Genomic DNA, 20,745 nt, shown 5'->3' with positions numbered 1-20,745 from the left:
TTTAGATCGGATGGTGAAGAGATAGCAGTGAGGGGAGTTGTTACCTTACTCTCAACTAAGACTAAATGCCAAGGCTTTTGCTCTGCTTGATGTGGAGAGAAGAGCATTTCAGACAGAAGATACAAATGCAAAAACCCTGAGGCAAATCCAGGTGGGGACATTTAAGGAACAGAAAAAGTTCCAATATGGCAGCAATATGGAAAGTCAAAGGTATGGGTGTAAGAGGAAGCAGAAGTAAGAGATGAGGTTAGAGAGAGTTTTAGAACATTCATGTTTTCATCTATATTGTTACATATGTTCATCTTTCACTAGGTGACTTAGAGAAAGAAAAAGGAAGAGTATGTCACGCTTACCATTTTTTTTTTTTTTTTTAGAAACTGAAAGATGACCTGAAGAGTGATCTCTCTGGCCACTTTGAGCATCTCATGGTGGCCCTCGTGACTCCTCCGGCAGTGTTTGATGCGAAGCAGCTGAAGAAATCCATGAAGGTATGAGCCCTACACGAGTCATTTCTGCCCAGGATTTGACTATGGTGACTTTCTTCCCATGCACACTTGAGATATGGGTGTAAATCTGATAGATTTGGGTGTCATTTTGTATCTGAACTCTCCAATTGGTAGAACAACCCTGAAGTGGGAAGCAGTTGTAGAACCTTGAACCCAGGTGATCCTGGGCTGAAAGGATATTGTCATTCTAATTTATTTGTTTTTTGACCTGAAGACTCAAATTCTCTATTTTATTGCCATTCAAAATGAATGGCACCATCATCAACCCCACTGGTTAGGCCAAAGACCTAGTATTATCTTTGATCGCTTACTTTCCCTCATCCTTCAGAGCTCCCAAATCTATCTGGAGGCCTATTAGATCTACTCCAAGATTTATAAAAAATGAGAGCACATCTCTCAAAATCCATTGCTAATATTCTGGGTCACCACCATCATCTTTTGACTGGACCATACCAATGGCCTCCTAATTGGTCCCTTTGCCTCCATTTTTACACAGCTCAAGTTTATTCACACAGAATAGCCAAAATTATTTTTATAAAGTTACTAGAGGCCCGGTGCACAAAAATTTGTGCACGGGGGGGGGGGGGGGGGGGGGGGACGGGGACGGGGTCCACCAGCCCGGCCTGTGCCCTCTCGCAGTCTGGAACCCCTCGGGAGATAAGGACCTGCTGGCTTAGGCCTGCTCTTGGGTGGAAGAGGGCAGGCCCAATCCCTAGGTGCAGCCCCTGGTCAGGCTCAGAGCAGGGTGGATCGGGAGGTTGCGATGCCACCCTCAGTCACGCTCAGGGTAGGGCCGATTGGGGGGTTGGGGCACCGCCCCCTGTCACACTCAAGGCAGGGTCGATGGGGAGGTTGCGGCTCCACCCCGTCACGCACAGAGCAGGGCCGATCAGGGGGTTGGGGCGCTGCCCCCTGTCACTCACAGAGCAGGGCCAATCAGGGGGTTGGGGCGCTGCACCCTGTCAAACACAGAGCCGCAGGGTGATCAGGGGGTTGGTGCGCTGCCCCCTGCCACACACAGAGCCGGAGGGCGATCAGGGTATTGGGGAGCTCCCCCCTATCAGGCACAGAGCAGGGCTGATCAGGGGGTTGGGGCGCCTTCCCCTGTCACGAACAGAGCAGGGCAGATAGGGAGGTAGTGGCCCCGCCCCGTCACTCACAGAGCCGCAGGGCGATCAGGGGGTTTGGGTGCTGCCCCCTGTCACGCTGATCCCAGTGCTGGGAGCCCCGCGGCTCCGCTGATCCCGGTGCCGGGAAGCACATTACCCTTTTACTATATAGGATAGAGGCCTGGTGCACGGGTGGGGGCCGGCTGGTTTGTCCTGGAGGGTGTCCTGGATCAGTGTGGGGGTCCCCACTGGGGTGCCTGGCCAGTCTGGCTGAGGGGCTGAGGGACGTTTTCAGCTGGCGGGTGACTAAAACTCCCAACCGCTCCTTTTTTTCTTTTTCTTTTTTCTATTCTGGGCCAGCTTTAGCTCTGAGGCCTTGCTGCTGAAAGCCGATTTCTGGCCTTTACTTTCTGTATTTGATACAATGTTGCGGTCCAGCTGGCTGAAGCCTGGCTGACTAATGCAGGTTTCTGGGGTTTTGTTTAGCTTCTATATTTGCAACATAGTTGCTTAGAGTTGCAGCTGAGAGGCCGCCAAGTTAGGCGGGGAACGTTGGAGTTTGCCAGTCACTGGAGCAAGCAAGCCTCCCTGTTCGCTTCAGTGCATGGCTGCCGGCGGCCATCTTGGCTGACAGTTAATTTGCATAAGGATATGCTGATTAGCCAATGGGAAGAGTAGTGGTCGTACACTAATTACCATGTTTCTCTTTTATTAGTGTAGATTTCTAGAATCGATTATATTATTCAGCTGCATAAATTGCCAATGAATTTGAATACTTAAAATTTAAACTCCTTTCCATGACCTTCATCATCCAGCACAGTCTGGCTCCTATCTATCTCTGTGTCTTTTTAAAATTCTATCTGTTACCAGTCAGGGTTCCCCAGAGAGGCAGAACCAGTAGGCAGGAGATATATATTAAGAGATGTATTGCAAGACTTGGTTACATGGCTATGGAGCTAGCTAGGCAAATCTAAAATCTGAAGGGCAGGCTTGAACTCTTAGCACCACCTCAAGCTGCTGCCCACAGGTAGAATTTTTTCTTCAGAGAAGCCTCAGGTCTGCTCATACACCCTTTTAACCGACTAAATTAGTCCCACATAAAATATCTAAGATAATCTCCCTTAAAGTCAACTGATAATGGACTTCAGTTATATCTACGAAACACCTTTAGAGCAAACCTAATTAGTGTTTGGTTAAACTGAGGATTTAGCCTGGCCAAGTTGAAATGTAAAACCATCACGCCCTCTCCTGACCATCCCAATTCAACAAAGATCCAGTTTCAATCCAGCCATTATGTCTTCATCCAAGCTAAAAAAGAGTAAGGGATAAAGAAAGGTTCATCCCGAATCCTTGGGGACTATCAGAAAATGTACAGGGAACTTCACATATATTCCGTTAATGAGAGTTTAGTTAGATGGATAAACCTAGCTCTAAGGGAAGCTGAGACACATAGTATGTATTTACTTGGGTAGTTATGTGCTAACTAAAAAAATTAGGCATTCTCTTACTAAGCATGGAAGATAAAAGATATAGTGGGTCCACTCAATTTTGTTGTGAACCTAAAACTACTCTAAAAATTCGTATATTTAAAATTTTTAAATAATTTTTAAAGGCAAGATATGGGGGCAAATAGGAATCTTCCATGGAGGGACAAGAATTCAGCCTCTGTTCATATGCTGCATTGGTGTTGTTTTTTAAAAAAATATTTTTATTGATTTCAGAGAGGAAAGTAGAGGGAGAGATAGATAGAAACATCAATGATGAGAGAGAATCATTTATTGGCTGCCCCTCTCCCTACGCAACCTGGGCATGTGCCCTTACCAGGAATCAAACCGTGACTTCCTGGTTCATAAGTTGACATTCAACCATGGAGCCACACCAGCCAGGCCATTGGTCTTATTTTATCAAGTCCTAGTGTAAGTGGCTTCTTTTGAGTCACAGTGTGATTCAGTATAGACCAAGGCTCAGGAGTAACTAATCCCTAAACCACGTGGGCCCATTATACATTATTGAGGCTTTAAAATCTCCCTGAATGAAGAGGGTGAGACATGCTGACCAACCTAGTACATTAGTGTAGGGATGAACTCATTCAAAAGAATTGCAGAGCCCTTCCTAAATATAATGGTGTGTTTGAATGCTCACTTCTGATCTCGAATGACGTAGGCTTTTCCCGTTCTACTATTTCTTCCTAGAATTATTCAATTGATTTTTAATTAGAGTATGAAATTTTGGGGGAAATTTGATGTCAGTTAACTCCACATGATTCATATTATTTAAGACTAAAATATGGAATTTTAGAAAACTGCTTTAGATCCATAAAGACCCTCATGTTGATTTATTCAAAACTGTTCTTTTCATTCATATAAAACAAGATATTAAGACTGAAGTGCATGAATTTAAGTTTTTTAAGTGCTCTAAAAACAGATTCCCTTTTTAGGGCGCTGGGACAGATGAAGATGCATTGATTGAAATCTTAACTACCAGGACAAGCAGGCAGATGAAGGAGATCTCTCAAGCCTACTACACAGGTCATCTTCTTCTCTACTTACCTTTACCACCATCCACATGTATATGAGCCAGTGTTGCTTTTCCCAGAAACCCACCAATCTCTTCTTCACAAGGCTTTTGAGAAGGCAAGACTTCAAAAAGAGGTTCCATTCTAAAATGGGCTAAGGTCTGTGGGATTTTCAGAGAAAAAATGAATATGATTGATCTAGAAACTGCTCCATAACGATGGCATTAATACTTTGCCTTTTGCTCTCAGTGATCACCGCTTAATTGAATCAACTAATTCCATCAATGTAAGAGACTCGAATCATTGTATGTTAACATTATATGTTAAAAGCCACTTAGATCAGCCTCATGACTTTTGGTGGGAAATTAGATGAACCATTTAGAGAATGTGTCCAGCAATTAGCTGAAGCCCTAATAGCCTGTCAGCTATATAAAAATTAGAAAGTCCCTGCTCTGCAATTCTGACACTGACTACCCAGGGTTAGCGTGACTTTACAAGTTAGAGCACAGGCCCAAGCAGGCTACCCTAACTTCAGAAACGAGCCACCCATGCAGGTGTTCCCAGGCCACACGCACTTCTAACCAAATGGCTACAAATTGAGGGGTTCTCACTCTTCCCTCAGATGCAGTAGCTCACTAGAAGGACTGATAGAACTCAAGAAAATGCTCCGCGCACAATTAGAGGATGACTATAAAGAATACATGTCAGCATGGGTCAAATGAAGAGATGCGTAGGGAGAGGCCTGAGAGGGTCCCGAATGCACAGCTTCCGTGTCCTCAGGATGCACGACCCTCCCAGCACATCGATGTATAATTACCAACCAGGGAAGCTCACTCGGGCTTGGATTCCACAGTCTTTATTGGGGTTTCATTACATAGGCATGATCGATTGGACCACTGGCCACATGATTAAACTCATCTCCAGTGCTCCTCTCCCAAGAGGTCAGGCTGATCTCATGTGGCTCAGAACCTAAATCCTCGAATCTTTCTGGTGTGGCCAGCCCCTGACCACTCAGATCCTGAGTCATCTTGTCAGCAAATACTCAGGTGTGGTTTATGGGACCTGCCAGGAATAACAAAGACATTTCTATTATTTAGTAATTTCCAAGGACTTAGAGGTGACTTACCAGGAACCAGGGACAAATGCCAGCCCAATTCTGTATCATACAACAGCCTCTGTAAACCTCACCAAGAACCGCAAGGGAGCCATGGTTCCTAAGTCTGTGTGTCAGGAAGCCTCTGCAGTGGGAGGGGTCTCAATCAGGACTGTACTGTCCCCCTGGTCGGGGTTAGAGAGGCCACTTTGAGAAATTCTCGTTAGAAGGTAAACACCTCAGTGATAGGTCAGTGACTGTTTCATTGCTGATATGTTAATCAGGGTCTAGTGAGAAAAACAGAAATAGCAGTCGGTATTTTAACAGAGAGAATTTGATGTAGAGAATTGTTTGAACACCTTTGGGAGGACTGAAAAGTGAAAAGGGCATGGAGGTGTGGCACAGAGGTATAACTCCCAGGGCTGGGATGCCAGAGGAAAGAGGTTGAGGTTTTCAGATACTAGAAGCTCCGAGGAGAGGCACCGTCTTGCAGGTGTTGATGCCTCAGGGGCTGGGAGGAGAGGCTTAAGGAGCTGGAGTCCAGACTCCGTGAAAGGTTCCATCTGGCCAGAGCTTGACCCCCAAGGGGGTGCTAAGCTACTTGTCCTTGTAGTCTGGACAGCTGCTGCTGTCAGGGAGAAAGCCCTTCACGGGGTTGCCATTGACCTGAATAGCAAGCAAATAGCATGCTCTTCTTTCCTCCTCCTGCCTTCCAGTCTCCCTCCAGTGCTCCCCTCCGCCCCCGAACTGGTGGAACCTAACGGGTGTTCGCGGTGGGTACAAAAGGGAAATGTAATTTGTAGAGTCCCAAACCCAGCTCCACAAAGCAGGGTATAGAAAGGTAAATTTGGAGTAGATGAGATAATTGCTAAATGGGCAAAGTGGGTACATTGTAAGTATTTTAAAAAATTGGTTCCATTAGTTCAACATATAATTTGGTTCCATTAGTTTATTTATGTATGAAAAATCATCAGAGCCAGGTCCTGCTGTTTCCTGGTGTTTCTTAGAAAAGTCACTGCTCCGTGAGGTGACCTGCCACAAGGTGGCCCCCTGGAGGCCAGCACTTACGGACAAACAGCCCTGGATGTATGCTCTGTGGAGGCGGGCTTTTTGTCTGTTTCATTCACTGCTGTGGCTCCAGTGCTCAGAACAGCGGAAGGCAAATTCAGATATTTATTGAATGAACATCCTCAAGATCCAGATTGGGATCTTAAGAGCCAAGTGACATATCTAGCATTTAGGGCTGTTGTTTTATAAGCATGACAAGCGATAATAGTTCCGAGTCACCAGATGCTGTGATGTCTGGGTGAGCTGAGCCCTCTAAGGCTAAAAGAAATGGAATTGTGTGTAGGTCACTGGTGAGTAGGGATTAATGATACACAAAACATAAAGAAAGGAAATAGTCTCAATTAGGTACAGCCAAGCTTTACAGAGACTTGGGACACAGCAGCCCTGCTCCAGGGACACAGCTACCTTGTCACTCCCTCAGCATCAGGCATGCATTGGGCCCCGCGCTGATGTTCTCATTACAGCCCCTCCTTCTCCTCCCTCTCTGCCTCTGCTGTTTCTGACACTGCCCAGTAACTCCTCTTCCCTGGCCATACAGTGTCTGTCTACTCAAAGCTTGTATTTGCCCTTGGTTTCTGGTTATTCTTGGCCTCTGTTTTGTGCCTTATTTCTGGGAGTCTTTTCACTCTTTTGCTACTCTATTGTCTCTGTCTCCTTTTTCTGTACAGCTCACTCCCTGAGGGAGCACATTCAATGGGCTCAGGAAGGCACTGGTTAGTAGAGAGCATTATTTTGGACAACGCTTTCCCACCCAGTCACCTCTTGGGTTGCTGGCCACCTAGAGTCAGATGCCAACCCTGTTGCAGTCAGCTGCAGCGAGAGCAGTGGTGCCATGTAATGCGAAATGGTGACCCAGGCATGAGCAATCCATTAAAGGGGGCTATCTGCTTGGCCCTCATAAAGGAACTAGGCCTTGCATTTCATATTCTTATTTCTTGAAAAATATCTGGGGTCAAGGGAGGTGTGGGGAGGCTATATAAAATGACTATAAGGCCTCATCTAGAAGATTCTAAAATGTAGAATACTTCCTCAAATTCTAACACATGAGAGCTTTATTCTTTGGCTTGATATTTTTAAATAATAATTTTTTTCTAATTAAAGTGAAGAATAGACATAATGATACCATGACTATTAGGTAAAATGGTGCCTACCTAATGTTATTATTACTTAGATAATTTATAGTGAATTTTGCTTATTTGAATTGCTCTGGAAAAAATATAGATTTCATAAAAAGAGACTAAAGCATGCTGGAAGAGTTTCGATCTCTACACAGTTCTTGCTACTAGATAACCTCATATCACTTTCTATAATTGTCTTTTATTGATTTAAAGGGACAAGCATTCATATGACTAATTTATAGAGCCCCTTAAAAGTGATGCAGGCAGAGTTCAAACGGCCACCTGGTGTCAGCTGCACGCAGGTATATGACTCTGAGAGCATCGGTGAGGCATGGATGGAGCAGAGCAGGGCCTTAAACTCAGTGCACACTGCATAACCAGCCACTCAGGAGGAGCTACAACTAGTCAGCCCTGAAACAGGTGGACATGCAGTTGTCATTTGTTATGGAAAAATTGTGTCTTTTAGGGTAGCTTTCTTTTGAGAGTTATCAAATAATACAATCTAGCTCTATGCACCCATAAAACAAATATTACAGTGGCTCAGATAAGGTCTAAGTATATTTCTCCCACATGTAGACGAAGTCTGGAGACAGGCAATTCTAGGACTGGCATAAGAGCACCTCAGAACTTTCAGGAGTTCAGGCCCCTTTCTGCTTACGTTTCTGCCATCATATAGATGTAGTCCTTATCTTCATAGGCCAGGATGGCTCCCTGAGCTCCAGGTATGCTCAGATATGCATCTACAGACCAGGCATGAGGGCGGAGGAAGGGACTAAGATGGGCGTGAGCCATCCCTTACGGAGATTTCTCAGCAATGCCGTATTTGTCTGCCTACATTCCACTGACAAGAACTTAGTCATGGAGCTGTACGCGCTAAGAGGAAAGCTGAGAATGTAGTCTTTATGCTGCGGGCATTATGATTTGCTCAAGATGAGGGTTCTATTGCTACAGAAGAAAGAGAGAATAGAAACTGGAAGACAGACTAGCAGCTAGCCCACTCAAGCTTCCCCACTGTACTAGTATGTGTGTTCCTTGGTGCCATTGTCAGATGAAGCGGACCATGGTTTGATCCAGAATGGCAATTCTTTCTGTCCCTGTGCACCTACCACAACACATACTATAGTAATAGCTACAACAGGGCACCCATCTCAGAAGAACACCAGGAAATTAAAAAAAAAAAAAAGCAAGGTTTATTTTATCAGGTACTCATTTCTGGTCAACGTGGACACTTAAACTTTTCTCTGGTTTATAATACTGTTTTCCAGTTTGTCTAAGGCTTAATCCCATTCTTATGTGGTTTCAGTGTATAAGAAGAGTCTTGGAGATGACATCAGCTCTGAAACATCTGGTGACTTCCGGAAAGCTCTGTTGACTTTGGCAGACGTAAGGTTTATCTTTTATTTTTTAATTCCTCAATTAGCTGCATGCTCAATAATAATTAGGGGGTTTAAAAATAACCAAATGGAGACAATGAGCTTGCGATTTTCCTTATGAAATGACTCACTCACCTTGTGTTTGCATTGCCATGGAACAGTATGTTTAACCACCATCCAAAAAGTGTAATGTCATCATGTAACAAAAAAATCTTTTGATGGTCAGGATATGGATTAAAAGTGTTAAGATCAGGTTTCACAATACATTAGAAATGTTCTGATAATTCATCTGACATAAAGTAATGGCCCGTTTCTATTTTAAGTATCTCCACTTTAAGACATGCTTATTTTTATCTGTACTCCAAAGAATAAATATTCCTTTTGTTAGCATTTAAATTAAGTACGAAACATAATACAGACAAATTATCTTCAGAGATGGTTATATTAGTCTCAGGATTTAAAAAAAATAACTTCTAGCTACTTCATCCTTATATCTTTGGAAGAGTTGCTAAATCACTCATCACCATGTGACTAAATGACTCCACACTTTGCTGTTTCTTTTTCGGAGGCTCATGACTTTATAATACAGGTGGGCAGGGTCAAGGATGGGCTGTAATCCCAGTGTGTGTAAGAGAAGAAATAAGCCTGTCCCACTGGCCTCTTTCAGCTGATTTATGCAGCCTGTAACGTGTGAGAGAACCCCAACAGTGGTCTCAAGCAGCACTTGTCAAAGTGAGGCATATGCCACTAAGAAACAAGTTCCCCTAATTTTTGTTTCAGTTATTTCAAATGGTGGAAACCTTATGAGGGTCGCCAATTTATGGGGCATTGCTGCAAACGTACACCCCAGAGGTTTATATTCAAAAGTGCACGTCTGTGTGTGTGCACAGGGCACACACACATACTCACAGGAGGCAGCAAAGATCAGGGCTTCCGGGCAGGGTTTCAGAATCAAACAGACCTGGAATCGTATGCTCCTCTGTTGCCTATTAGCTTTATGTGTCTGGACACATTACTTTAAGCCTCAAAGCTCTTGTTTTCACATGTGTAAAATTAAAGTAATAACAGTACTAATGTCATAGATGCTGCAAAGATAGATAGATAGATAGATAGATAGATAGATAGATAGATAGGTGATATGAAGTACTTAGCACATAGTAAGTGATCAGTACATGGTAGTGGTGGCTGATTATTACTAAATCAATGGTAATCAGCATTTTTATGACTAGAGCAGAATGCACAGTGAGGGAACAAGAAGGCAAAGAAATCATGTGAAAATCAGACAGGCAGACAAGGATCTATTTGAAAACAGGAACAAAGGCTTTTTAAACGTTATAGCCAATATTTCATTCACCTATAATTTTCAGAGTAATTCAGACAATCCTCTTTCTCCTCTACCTCCTGCCTCTATGAGCTAAAGTGCTTGCACAGGAACACACACTTAGCCACAGAGGTTTCAACCAGAGCTGGTGGGGACCTTTGAACTGGTTTTTGTTTTTATTAGACTTTATTTTTTAGAGAAGTTTTAGATTTACAGAAAATTTGAGCAGAAAGTACTGAGGGGTCCCATATGCCCCTCCTCCCGTCCCCTCACTATTTCCCCTATTACTAATGTATTGCGTTAAAGTGGTACATTCATTACAGTTGATGAATACTGATACATTAGTATTATTAACTAAAGTGCATAGTGTACAATAGGGTTTACTCTTTGTGTTATACAGCCTGTGAGTTTTGACAAATGAGTAATGTCACGTATCCATCAGGAAAGTATCATACAGAATAGTTTTTCTGCCCTAGAAATATTCTGTGCTCCAATTAGTCATCTCTCTCTTCCTCCCTCCAAACCCCTCACAACAACTGAACTTTGTACTGACTATATGGTTTTGCCTTTTCTAGACTGTCATATAGTTGGAATTATACTATAGTGGGTAGTCTTTTCAGACTGGCCCCTTCACTTAGCAGCATGCTAAGTGTCTTTTCTTGGCTTGATAGCTCATTTCCTTTTTATCACAAATACAATTCCATTATATGGGTATATTATAGTAGCACTAGGGGCCCAGTGCACGAATCCGTGCACCTTGAAAGGAACTGTGGGCTGTGAGGCTGCAGTGGGCACAGGGGTGGGTCTCGGCCCATCCTCCACACCCCCCACCTGGCCCCTCCATCCAAGGCCCCTGGTCCCCTGCTCCACCATCCTGCCACAGGTGCAGGTGGGGCCTGCGCCAACAGGGGTGTGAGTGGCGGCTCCAGCACCAGCAGTGGATGTGAGTGGGGCCGGCGCTGGCAGCAGGTGCAAGCACCGGGCGGGACCACGGCGTGCAGGAGCAAAGAATTTTCAGTAACCACCAGAGGCTTGCCCGGATGACAGCGACAGCCCCCTGCCTTGGTCTGGCGCCCCTGCTCACCTGCTCCACCATCCCTCCACTGCTGATGCCTGCCATGTTCAATGCTCTCCCACCTGCTGCCAATGCCTTCCATGTTCTGCACGTGCCCCCTGGTGGTCAGTGCACATCATAGCGACTGGTAGTTTGGTTGTTCTGCCATTTGGTCTATTTGCATATTAGCCTTTTATTATATAGGATGTCTCACTTGTTGAAGGACATCTTGTTTGCTTCCAAGTTTGGGTGATGGTGAATAGAAATTTCTGTGAACATTCATGTGCATGTTTTTATGTAAATATAAATTTTCAACCCCTTTGGGTAAATACCAAGGAGTAGGAGTATGTTTAGTTTTGTTAAGAAACTGCCAAACTGTGTGGCTGTACCATTTTGCATTCCCACCAGCAATGAATGAGAGTTCCTGTTGCTGCAATCCTTGCCAGCAATATGGTGTTATCAATGTTTTGGATTTTAGCCATCCTAATAAGTGGTATCTTATTGTTTTAATTTTCAACTCCCTAATGATATTTGATGTTGAGCAACCTTTCATGTGCTTTTTTACCATCTGTATATCCGAGGGTGCTCAGACCTTTTGCCCATTTTCCAGTTGGGTTATTTGTTATGTTATTGCTGAATGTTAAGAATTCTTTATATACTTTGGATATAAGTCCTATATGAGATATGAGTTTGCCAACAATATTTTCTCCCAGTCTGTGGCTTGTCTTTTCATTCCCTTATGATCTTTGAATTTTCAGAGTAGGAAACTACAGCTCAGAAAATTGTGTGATGTTGCTACAAATTTCGTGGCCAGTCAGTGACAGAGCAACAACTAGAGCCCCAGGAGCCCAAGTCCTCTGTGAACCTCTCAGACACCCTGCTGGTGGGAATACCACGCGTTAGAATCTTCTGTCTTTACAAGGGTTGCCCTTGCTCTTATCTTCCTTGTTTAGGGCAGAAGAGATGAAAGTCTGAAAGTGGATGAGCAGCTGGCCAAAAAGGATGCCCAGGTCAGTAACAGAGCAAAGAAAACATCACCTTTAACTACTTCCCCCTCTCCCCTTGTCCACCTTTTCATTTCTGTGGCACAACTGGGGCTTCGGTCTCCTGTCCTGTCAGAGAAAGCTGGGGACCAGCCTTCCCCAGTAGGGTTATTATTCCCCTAGCCCCTGCCACCCCACCTCTCAGATTTCTACTCTGCTAAACGTGAGAAATTTGAATAATTATCTCGCTGACTCTAAAACAAAAGAAACCTCCTCTCCTCTTAACCCTTCAAAAAGAGACAAGAGGACTGTGTCTGTAAGAACATTTAAGTCTCCCTGCCTTGTCCCACAGATTCTCTATAACGCTGGTGAGAAGAAGTGGGGCACCGACGAAGATAAGTTCACAGAGATCCTGTGTCTAAGGAGCTTTCCCCAGCTAAAACGAAGTAAGGACTCTCGTTATAATCTTTTTTGGCTCTGTGTGGCTTTGCAAATGTTTTTTGCATTTAATGTACAAAATTCTGGAAAACAAAGTTAAAAATTGCAAAGGTGGTTCCATTGTTATGTATCAACAGTTCAGGAAACAACAAGTCAAGGCAGAACTGACATGATTCCTGTTCCCCTAGAGCAGCAGTTCTCAACCTGTGGGGCTCGACCCCTTTGGGGGTCGAACGACCCTTTCACAGGGGTCGCCTAAGACCATCAGAAAACACATATGTAATTACATATTGTTTTTGTGATTAATCACTATGCTTTAATTATGTTCAATTTGTAACAATGAAAATACATCCTGCATATCAGATATTTACATTACGATTCATAACAGTAGCAAAATTACAGTTATGAAGTAGCAACGAAAATAATTTTATGGTTGGGGGTCACCACAACATGAGGAACTGTATTAAAGGGTCTCGGCATTAGGAAGGTTGAGAACCACTGCCCTAGAGGCTGAGTAGATACTTAGTGAGTGACAGGTAACAGATGGAAGGGTTGGTGGGAGGAGAAAAGGGGCCACCCTCTGGGGTGAGAGCAGAGAGGAGTGTTCCTGTGGATGGAGGACCCTGGGTGCTTTGCTTCCACCCCAACACTTGCCTAGTTAGGCACTTTCCAGAAAAACCAGGTGCTGTTAAAGGATTATCATGGATTACCATTCACCTCTCTCTAAAATGAAGGTAAATTGGGGAGCCCCCTTTGTCAGACCAACTATTGTGTGGAACTGCCACGCGTCCACCCTCTCACTCATGCATCTCCCTGAGCCATTCTGGAAGCAACGGCACCTGGAAGCCCAGAAGCCCATTTCCTGTGAGCACCTGACTGTGGCTCCAGGTTCAGGTCAAGACAACAGTGCCAGTCACAGTGCATGACCAGGCTTCTGCTGAGTCATGGGAAAATGAGAAAATACGAAGATAGTACCAGGATTTTTTTAATTCTGAAGTTCCCCTTCCTTAAGTTTGGCATTAGAATTTCATTTATAAAATAATGGTAATTGTATATCATAGTTGCTTTATTAACATCTTTATTTTATTTATTTAATCCTCACTCGAGGATATTTTCCCATTGATTTTTAGAGAGAGTAGAAGAGGGAAAGACAGAGAAATATCGATGTGAGAGAGACACATCAATTGGTTGCCTCTTGCATGTGACCTGACCAGGGCCTGGGCCAGGGAGGAGCGAACATCTTCATTTTAAAAACAAAAACCAAGCAATTCTAGATCTCTCTCCAAAATTTCTTTCTTTCTTTCTTTTCCAAAATTTACTTGGAAAAAATTACTTGACTTGCAAAATATGCCCATATACTTGCATATACAGGTTTTGCTTTGGGGCAAAAACTGATCAAGAAATTGGAATGCCTTCAGGTACATGTGAAGTAGGCCATGCCCCTGAGGGAATGATCTGCTCAGCACTAAGAAATCTTCATATTGAAGACTGTGTTGGCAGATAACACATATTTGATTAATGACCCAGGTGCTGCTATAATTTAAACACAGCCTGCCTTCCTAGACATATTATTTAACCTTTTAGGCTATTTTAAATGCTAACAACCTGGGGAAAGGGAGAGGAAAGAGAGAGAGGAAGATCATTGAAGAAAATGGCCTCTGAAGTTCAGGTTTTATTGTAGTTTGGTTTTTTTTAAAGACACGAAAAACAAGAACTTCCAAGTTCCAATTTTGATGATTTAAAGAAGGGGTTTTTGAGCTCACCACTTAACAACTTGATTTGCTGCGTATCAGTTAAAAAGCTGGAATATATTCATGTGTGGTCAACTGTGATGCTTTCACTGGTTTTGTGGTACTGCTTTTTAGCGTTTGATGAATACAGAAATATTAGCCAGAAGGACATTGAGGACAGCATAAAAGGAGAACTGTCTGGACATTTTGAAGACCTACTGCTGGCCATAGGTAAGCTCTTGAGTGCTTCCAAACTGAGTTACTTTGCACTTGATGTGAACAATGTCGGGGTGATCTCCTTGTAAGAATCCTGACTGACCCATCTTTAGGCTCCCACAGCATCCATTTAACAATATGCTCAACAGATATGGGTAAATGGATGTATGAAAAAAGTAATTTTTTTAATCTTACTTTGCTTTTTGGCTTGTCACCACATTTGGATTGTGAACTCCTTGGGAGATAAAAATATGACATTTCTATTGGCATTTCTACTGAGCTTTGTTGAAAGCTGAGATGTGAGCCAATTTGGCGATTTCCCTTTTTGGGTCATTGGACGATGTCAGTGGCTAGTTGAGCTCAGGTGGAACTATGGGTCTCCTCCCCTCGGCTGTGCTAGCAGGGAGTGCGTCAGAAAGACCGGGGATAAACAAGCAGACGGAGACACTGTCATATAAGGCGATCTGCCTCTCATGAGGCGAGGAAGGTGCGGCCAGAGAATGAGAGACGATTCAAAGACAGGATTCGGGGACCCATCTGGTCAGAGTCGGGCAAGGGAATCTGTCACGTGCTTGCACACACCCAGGATTGTTGGGAATCCTAAACCGCTCTAACTTAGGGTGGGTGGTGCCTGGGCTTGCTGCGGCTTCTTCTCCATCAATTCCAGGGCAGGATTGCCCGTATGAAAATGCATTTCTGTCATCCACGTGATAATGAATAGCTCCTCTGGTGAGATCAGGAGAGCTGATGTCTGAAGGTGCCCTCCCCTGGCGTGAGTCTCTGATTCATCTTCAGATGTTAATTACCGCGTCTGGAGGTGAGCTCCCACAGAGGGTTCCTCATGTATTTTTCAATAAATACTCATCTGGCACTTACCACGTGCTCAGCGCTGCGCTAAACTCTTTACAAATATTGACATATTTAAGCCCTATAACAATCCCCTGGGTTAGGGGTGGTGGAGATGGTAAACCTGAGGCACATGAAGTTCAGTTCCTTCCCAGGCCACCCAGGGAATGCAGGTCGAGCTGAGGTCACCCAGCGGTCAGGCTCCACGATCTGTGGGGAGAACCAGCCACTCAGTGTGTAAACAGAGGCTGAAACACACACACATCACACGGTCTGTACTGAAGTATTTTAAAGTAAATTACAGAAAAGGCACCAGGTAGCAACCACTCACGAAGTTTCAGACCATCCTCAGGGCTTCTTCCACATATGTCATTTCACTTGACTTCTAATCCTCTCTTCAGTGCCAGAACAGGGCTCTTTATCTAAATGCTGGTAAAAAGGAAAGAAGGGAGGGAGGGAGGGAGGAAGGGAGGGAGGGAGGGAGGGAGGGAAAATACTGCTAAAAGATATGCCAACATGGAAAAAGCTTCTTTTTCAATTAAAAAAAAAAGGAATAGAGTTGTCTCCATAATCAGTTCGGAGGCAGTGATGTAGCCAGTTTATTTTTTTCCATTTCACATTGTTGCTCTTTACATCAATTTTGCTACCTGCTATCATATTTGGAAAACTTTATTGAGACATGTGAATTCTTACTCATTAAGCTAAGAAGCATTCTTGGAAATACATATTGAATGACACAAAATTTAGGTTATAATGTATATTGTTTTATTAAGTAAAAGAAAGATCTTATAATTCGACTAATTCGAAGTTCAAGATATGTCACACTCATTTTCTATTTGTTACTATTGGAATACATCACAGTTTTTCTCATCTTTACTGAGCTATAACTCACCAAAAAATTCACCCATTCAAAGTATGCATTTTAGTGCTTTTTAATATATTTACAGAGTTGTGCAACCATTGCCACAATCTAAATTTAGGATATTTTCATCAGCTCTCACAGAAACCCTGTACCCACTAGCAATCACCCCTCAGCCCCTAGTAACCCATACTTTCGATGTTGATAGATCTGCCTATTCTAAATATTTCATGCACAAGGAGTCTAATACAGCATGTCAACACATAGTGTTTCATATGAAAACCCACCTTAGAAAGGCACAATAGAACATTTCTAGTTGTCAAATCTGGACTTAGATAGGGGAGGCTCTACTCAAAAAGACTTTCCCAATAGGGAGAAGGCTTTCATCTCAGACATGTGCAGGAGTCTCAGAATCAAACAGAAAGGGCTTCGCTTTGGCGTGGGAGTTGGAGAAGCCAGGGAGCATGATCGCTGGGGTTTGACAGGAGATGTGTTTGGCTCTGTCACCTCCTTCTCGGGACAAGCTGGTAGGAGGGCATGTTTCATGTTTTAGTGCTTGCTCAGGTGGGGGGCAGCCAGAGTTCAGGGGCCTGGGGGAGGAGAAAGGACTGACTGAAGTTTGGTCAAGACATCACAGAAGGTAAGAAATGGGCAGCTGTGGCCTCTTGGTCATTGTAATTCATTTCAGTGGATTCCCTGCATGTCAGAGATTTCCCTGAGTTTTCCTACTTTCGATGTTGGGTGCTAAAGCAAACTTTCTATCACTATGTCTAACACCACTTCCCAACATTTTGGGCCATAAAGAACAAACCTGGTGGTTAAAAGCATAAAGCAGAAGACAAGCTAAAGGGTTATGAAAGCAGGGGGAGATATTCTATAAGGGTTTAGCTTAGGGAGAGGGAGATGATTGAAAACTTTATTAGGATAAAGTGGGCATAACAACTTTTAATCAAAGTATTAAGGCTTGCTTAATATGAATTTCAGAAAAAAATAGGTACAACTGATCCAAATGGTTGGTTTATTCTCAGACAACTTCACATCTAACACTGTTTTCATATTTGTCCCAGATTGCACATTTGAGTGTCTAATACATCCTCTCTCCCCCTGCCCCCTGCCGCCCCACTATTTCCCTTAAGTCAATTACACAAACTGAAGGCCTTTCCGGTTCCTTAAGAGAGCCAGTAAGGAACTATGAGAAAGCTACTTATCCTGGTTCTGACCTCCAAAATTCATTATAAAATTTATTCACTTTCATCAGATTCCTATCTGCAGATCACATTTGAAGCTATAAAAGTACGCGTGTTGCAATAAATAGATTTTCTCTCTACAGACTTTTCTATTCCTGATGATTTTCCCTTTATTTAAACTATACTTAATTTGCTCATGTTTTTGCCAATTGCTTTTTTTGCTTGCTTGTTTGTTTTACTTCTGCTTTACTTGTTATTTCAAAATAAATAATTAAAAGATTGCAGTATTTTTTAGTAACTGAATTTAGATATAGCCACTTAAGAGAAAATCTTTCCATTTGAAAAACTGGTTTAAAAATGAACTCCAGTGCCTCTTCTTATCTAATGAGTTATTTGGGCAACATCTCTGCAGTCTCTAGACCCAAGTTATTCATCAGTAGTCAAAGCTGTTAGAAATGGAGCAGTGGCCCACCCTGGGGAGTTATCAGTGGAAGCGAAGTTGTTGGTGTGTCTGAGATCTGGAGATGAGTCATGTACTGTGGGAGTTTCTTTGGCAGCTAATTTTACTTTCCCCACGGCTAAAGATCACTTCTGCTAACGTTTTGTGCAAATATGATGCTACAAGGCTTTGAAATCTAGGTTAAGTATTCATTCTTTCATTCTAAATAAAGGCCAGTAGTGGGGAGGGAGTAAAATGGGTATGAATCGTTTCTAAAAACATTTTACTGTATATTAACTCAATTTCAATTAAAGGACAATGAACATACTTTATTTTTTCTACAGTTCATTGTGCAAGGAACATACCTGCCTTTTTAGCTGGAAGACTGCATCGCGCTTTGAAGGTTGGTCTGGAAATTTCATACATGTTCTTAGCTTCCCTCACGGAAAATGTAAAAACATTGCTATTATTGATGCAATTCCATTCACTTTGATGAGCTCTCTGTTGTAGCTAATCCGTGCCATGGATTGATCATGAGTGTCCTAATCGTTATAGCAGTCGGTACAGTAAAGTGTTGACTAAATTACTTCCCCTGGTTCACAGGCAATAGAACCCGTTTTCCAACGGCACACCTCAAACCTGACCCCTTAGGTCCGGTGGCCTCTCAAGCCGCCTTACTTAAATAGACCAAACTGCCGGGTCTGTTGCCACTGCTGGATGGTGAGCTCCGGGAGCAGAGGAGTTTGCTTTTCTCTTTTATATATTCAGACCCTAGCACTGGGCCTGGCACGTGGAAGATGCTTGCTCCACTTTCCTTACTGGACATTTCCTAGGGGAGTCCACGTGCACCTTCTGAGTTATGTCCAAAATAAACACATCATGTCCCTCACTTCACCTCCCGCCACTCCAGGTCCTCTCCCCTGCCTGCGTTCAGCCACCTCAGTGGAAATCCCCAGCAGGACCTGCCCTGGCCCCGCTCCTGAAGACAGACCACTCCTCCCATCCTTGTTCTGTGCCTCAGCCTCTTCGGCCCTCCTGTCCCGTGACTATGCCAGGTCTCTTCCCATGTCAGAGTCTGTGCATTTGTTGTCCTCTCTGCCTGAAAGGTACCTCCTCCAGGTCTACCTGTGATTGGCTCCTTCTCACCTGTCAGGTCTCTGCTCAAATGTCACCTCCTGAGAAAGGTCTTCCCTGACTACTCAGGTCAGTTGTCTCCCTTTTAGTCGCACTCTGTTCCATAGTTCTCATTACTATTTAATTAAACACTTTGTTAATTTTCTCTACTGACCGTCTCCATTCATTGGAATGTTAACTGCATGAGGAGAGGTACGGTCTGTGTTGTTCACTATCATATGCGCAGTGCACGAAACAATGCCTGGCATAGAGGACCCGTTCAATATGCATTTGTTGAATAAATGAATAAATGAATTGTGTCACTGTAACTGCTCGGGAATTTTACGCGTCTCCCTCTACTTCATTCTGTTCAAATGATACATCCAGTTTTATCCTCTGCCTTTAAGAAGCATCTCTTAAATTGACCCATTTTCTCCATCGCACCGCCATTTTTCCAGGTCAGGCCATCAACTTCTCTTTTTTATGTTAGTGCCAAAGCTTCCAGTCTCATTCTGTTATCTTCATCCTCCCCCTGCCCCGCACTCCATTCCTCATACCGCTGCCAGAGAGATCTTCGGAAAGCGCAACTCTGCTCCCATCTCTGAACTCTCCTCTTGAAAAGACTGCAGTAGTTCTTCACTCTTGGGATAAAGTCGGAACTTCATTTTGTGGCTTATAAGGTCCTGCCTTTCCAGACACATCTCTTGCTATTCCTCTTCATTATTTGTGTGTCCTTGAGTGTGGCATTCTTTCTTGCCCTAAACCTTCACACCTGCTGTTTTCTCCATTGGAACGTTTTTTTGTTTTTTTGTTTGTTTTTCCTCTTTCTGTGAACCCCACCCCTTCTCCTGTCTGGTTATTTAGGCCTCAGCTTAAATACCACTTTCTCAGGCAGACCTTTTCTAATCCTTAATCTATTTTAGGCTCCCCTCATATGTGTGCCTATAGTGCCCAATATTACTTATATGTCACATTATATTATATGGCCTGTTTTCCTACCTGTATCCTTTGCAAAATTGGAAGTGTCCCATCTCTGTTTGCAGCATGAGGCATGGTACTGGCACAAAGTAAGCTCTCGATAAATATTTCTTAAACAAATGAATAATGAGGTTTTATGTTCAACGAGGGGAGGAGAGTCACCACGGTGGACTATTTTGTGCACCGTTATCTGTTTCTTATAACTATAGATTTATACGCTGTTCTGTGGCTGATTTGTGCTGTGGATGTCTACATCTCTTAACAGGGTGCTGGAACCGATGAGTTTACTCTGAACCGAATAATGGTTTCCAGATCAGAAATTGACCTTTTGGACATTCGAGCAGAGTTTAAGAAGCATTGTGGCTATTCTCTATATTCAGCAATTAAAGTAAGTCTCTTTTTAACAACAGCAAAACACATTTTGCCTGTTTCTCCCTATTCTCTTTCCCTTACAATCCTTAGAACATGGAGATATGTGACTTAGATTTCTCTCTCTTTGTCAGTGTGTAAATGTGTAGTTGGAGCAAAACAGCCCTTAAACATAGAGACTGTTTTCAGCTCTAGAATCTCAGCCACATGATAGATACCCACTTTTTTATTTTCTGTTTAGTGGCCACTAATTTTTCTTCTTTTTTGAATTGCATATGCAAATTGTTTACCTATTGTTACATTGCACTGTTTTTATTTATTTTACTGTTTCTTTATGAAAATGACAGGAAAGAAAACTACATATTTTAAATTTCCTCTCTGTGTCACACAAGAGATAGCATGGTCTGCGCCTTGGAGTTCTTTTCAGTGC

The 20,745-nt window shown here is 43.2% G+C and overlaps 1 protein-coding gene across 2 annotated transcripts in view; it reads left to right on the top strand.

Moving 5' to 3' along the window:
* The window catches only part of ANXA3 (annexin A3), a 50,635-nt gene that overhangs the window by 22,501 nt on the left and 7,389 nt on the right, over positions 1-20,745 (top strand). For both annotated transcript variants that reach the window (XM_070394293.1, XM_070394301.1), the window contains 8 exons: positions 375-488; positions 4,053-4,143; positions 8,713-8,792; positions 12,111-12,167; positions 12,493-12,586; positions 14,444-14,539; positions 18,200-18,258; positions 20,212-20,334. In XM_070394293.1, coding sequence (XP_070250394.1) covers positions 375-488; positions 4,053-4,143; positions 8,713-8,792; positions 12,111-12,167; positions 12,493-12,586; positions 14,444-14,539; positions 18,200-18,258; positions 20,212-20,334 — 714 coding nt within the window. The remainder of the gene's footprint in view (positions 1-374; positions 489-4,052; positions 4,144-8,712; positions 8,793-12,110; positions 12,168-12,492; positions 12,587-14,443; positions 14,540-18,199; positions 18,259-20,211; positions 20,335-20,745) is intronic.

The sequence above is a fragment of the Myotis yumanensis genome, unplaced genomic scaffold (assembly GCF_028538775.1).
Source record: "Myotis yumanensis isolate MYYU_CA2020_CCGP unplaced genomic scaffold, mMyoYum1.0.hap1 SCAF_1, whole genome shotgun sequence".
NCBI lineage: Eukaryota > Metazoa > Chordata > Mammalia > Chiroptera > Vespertilionidae > Myotis > Myotis yumanensis.
This window is presented reverse-complemented; position numbering and strand designations above follow the sequence as displayed.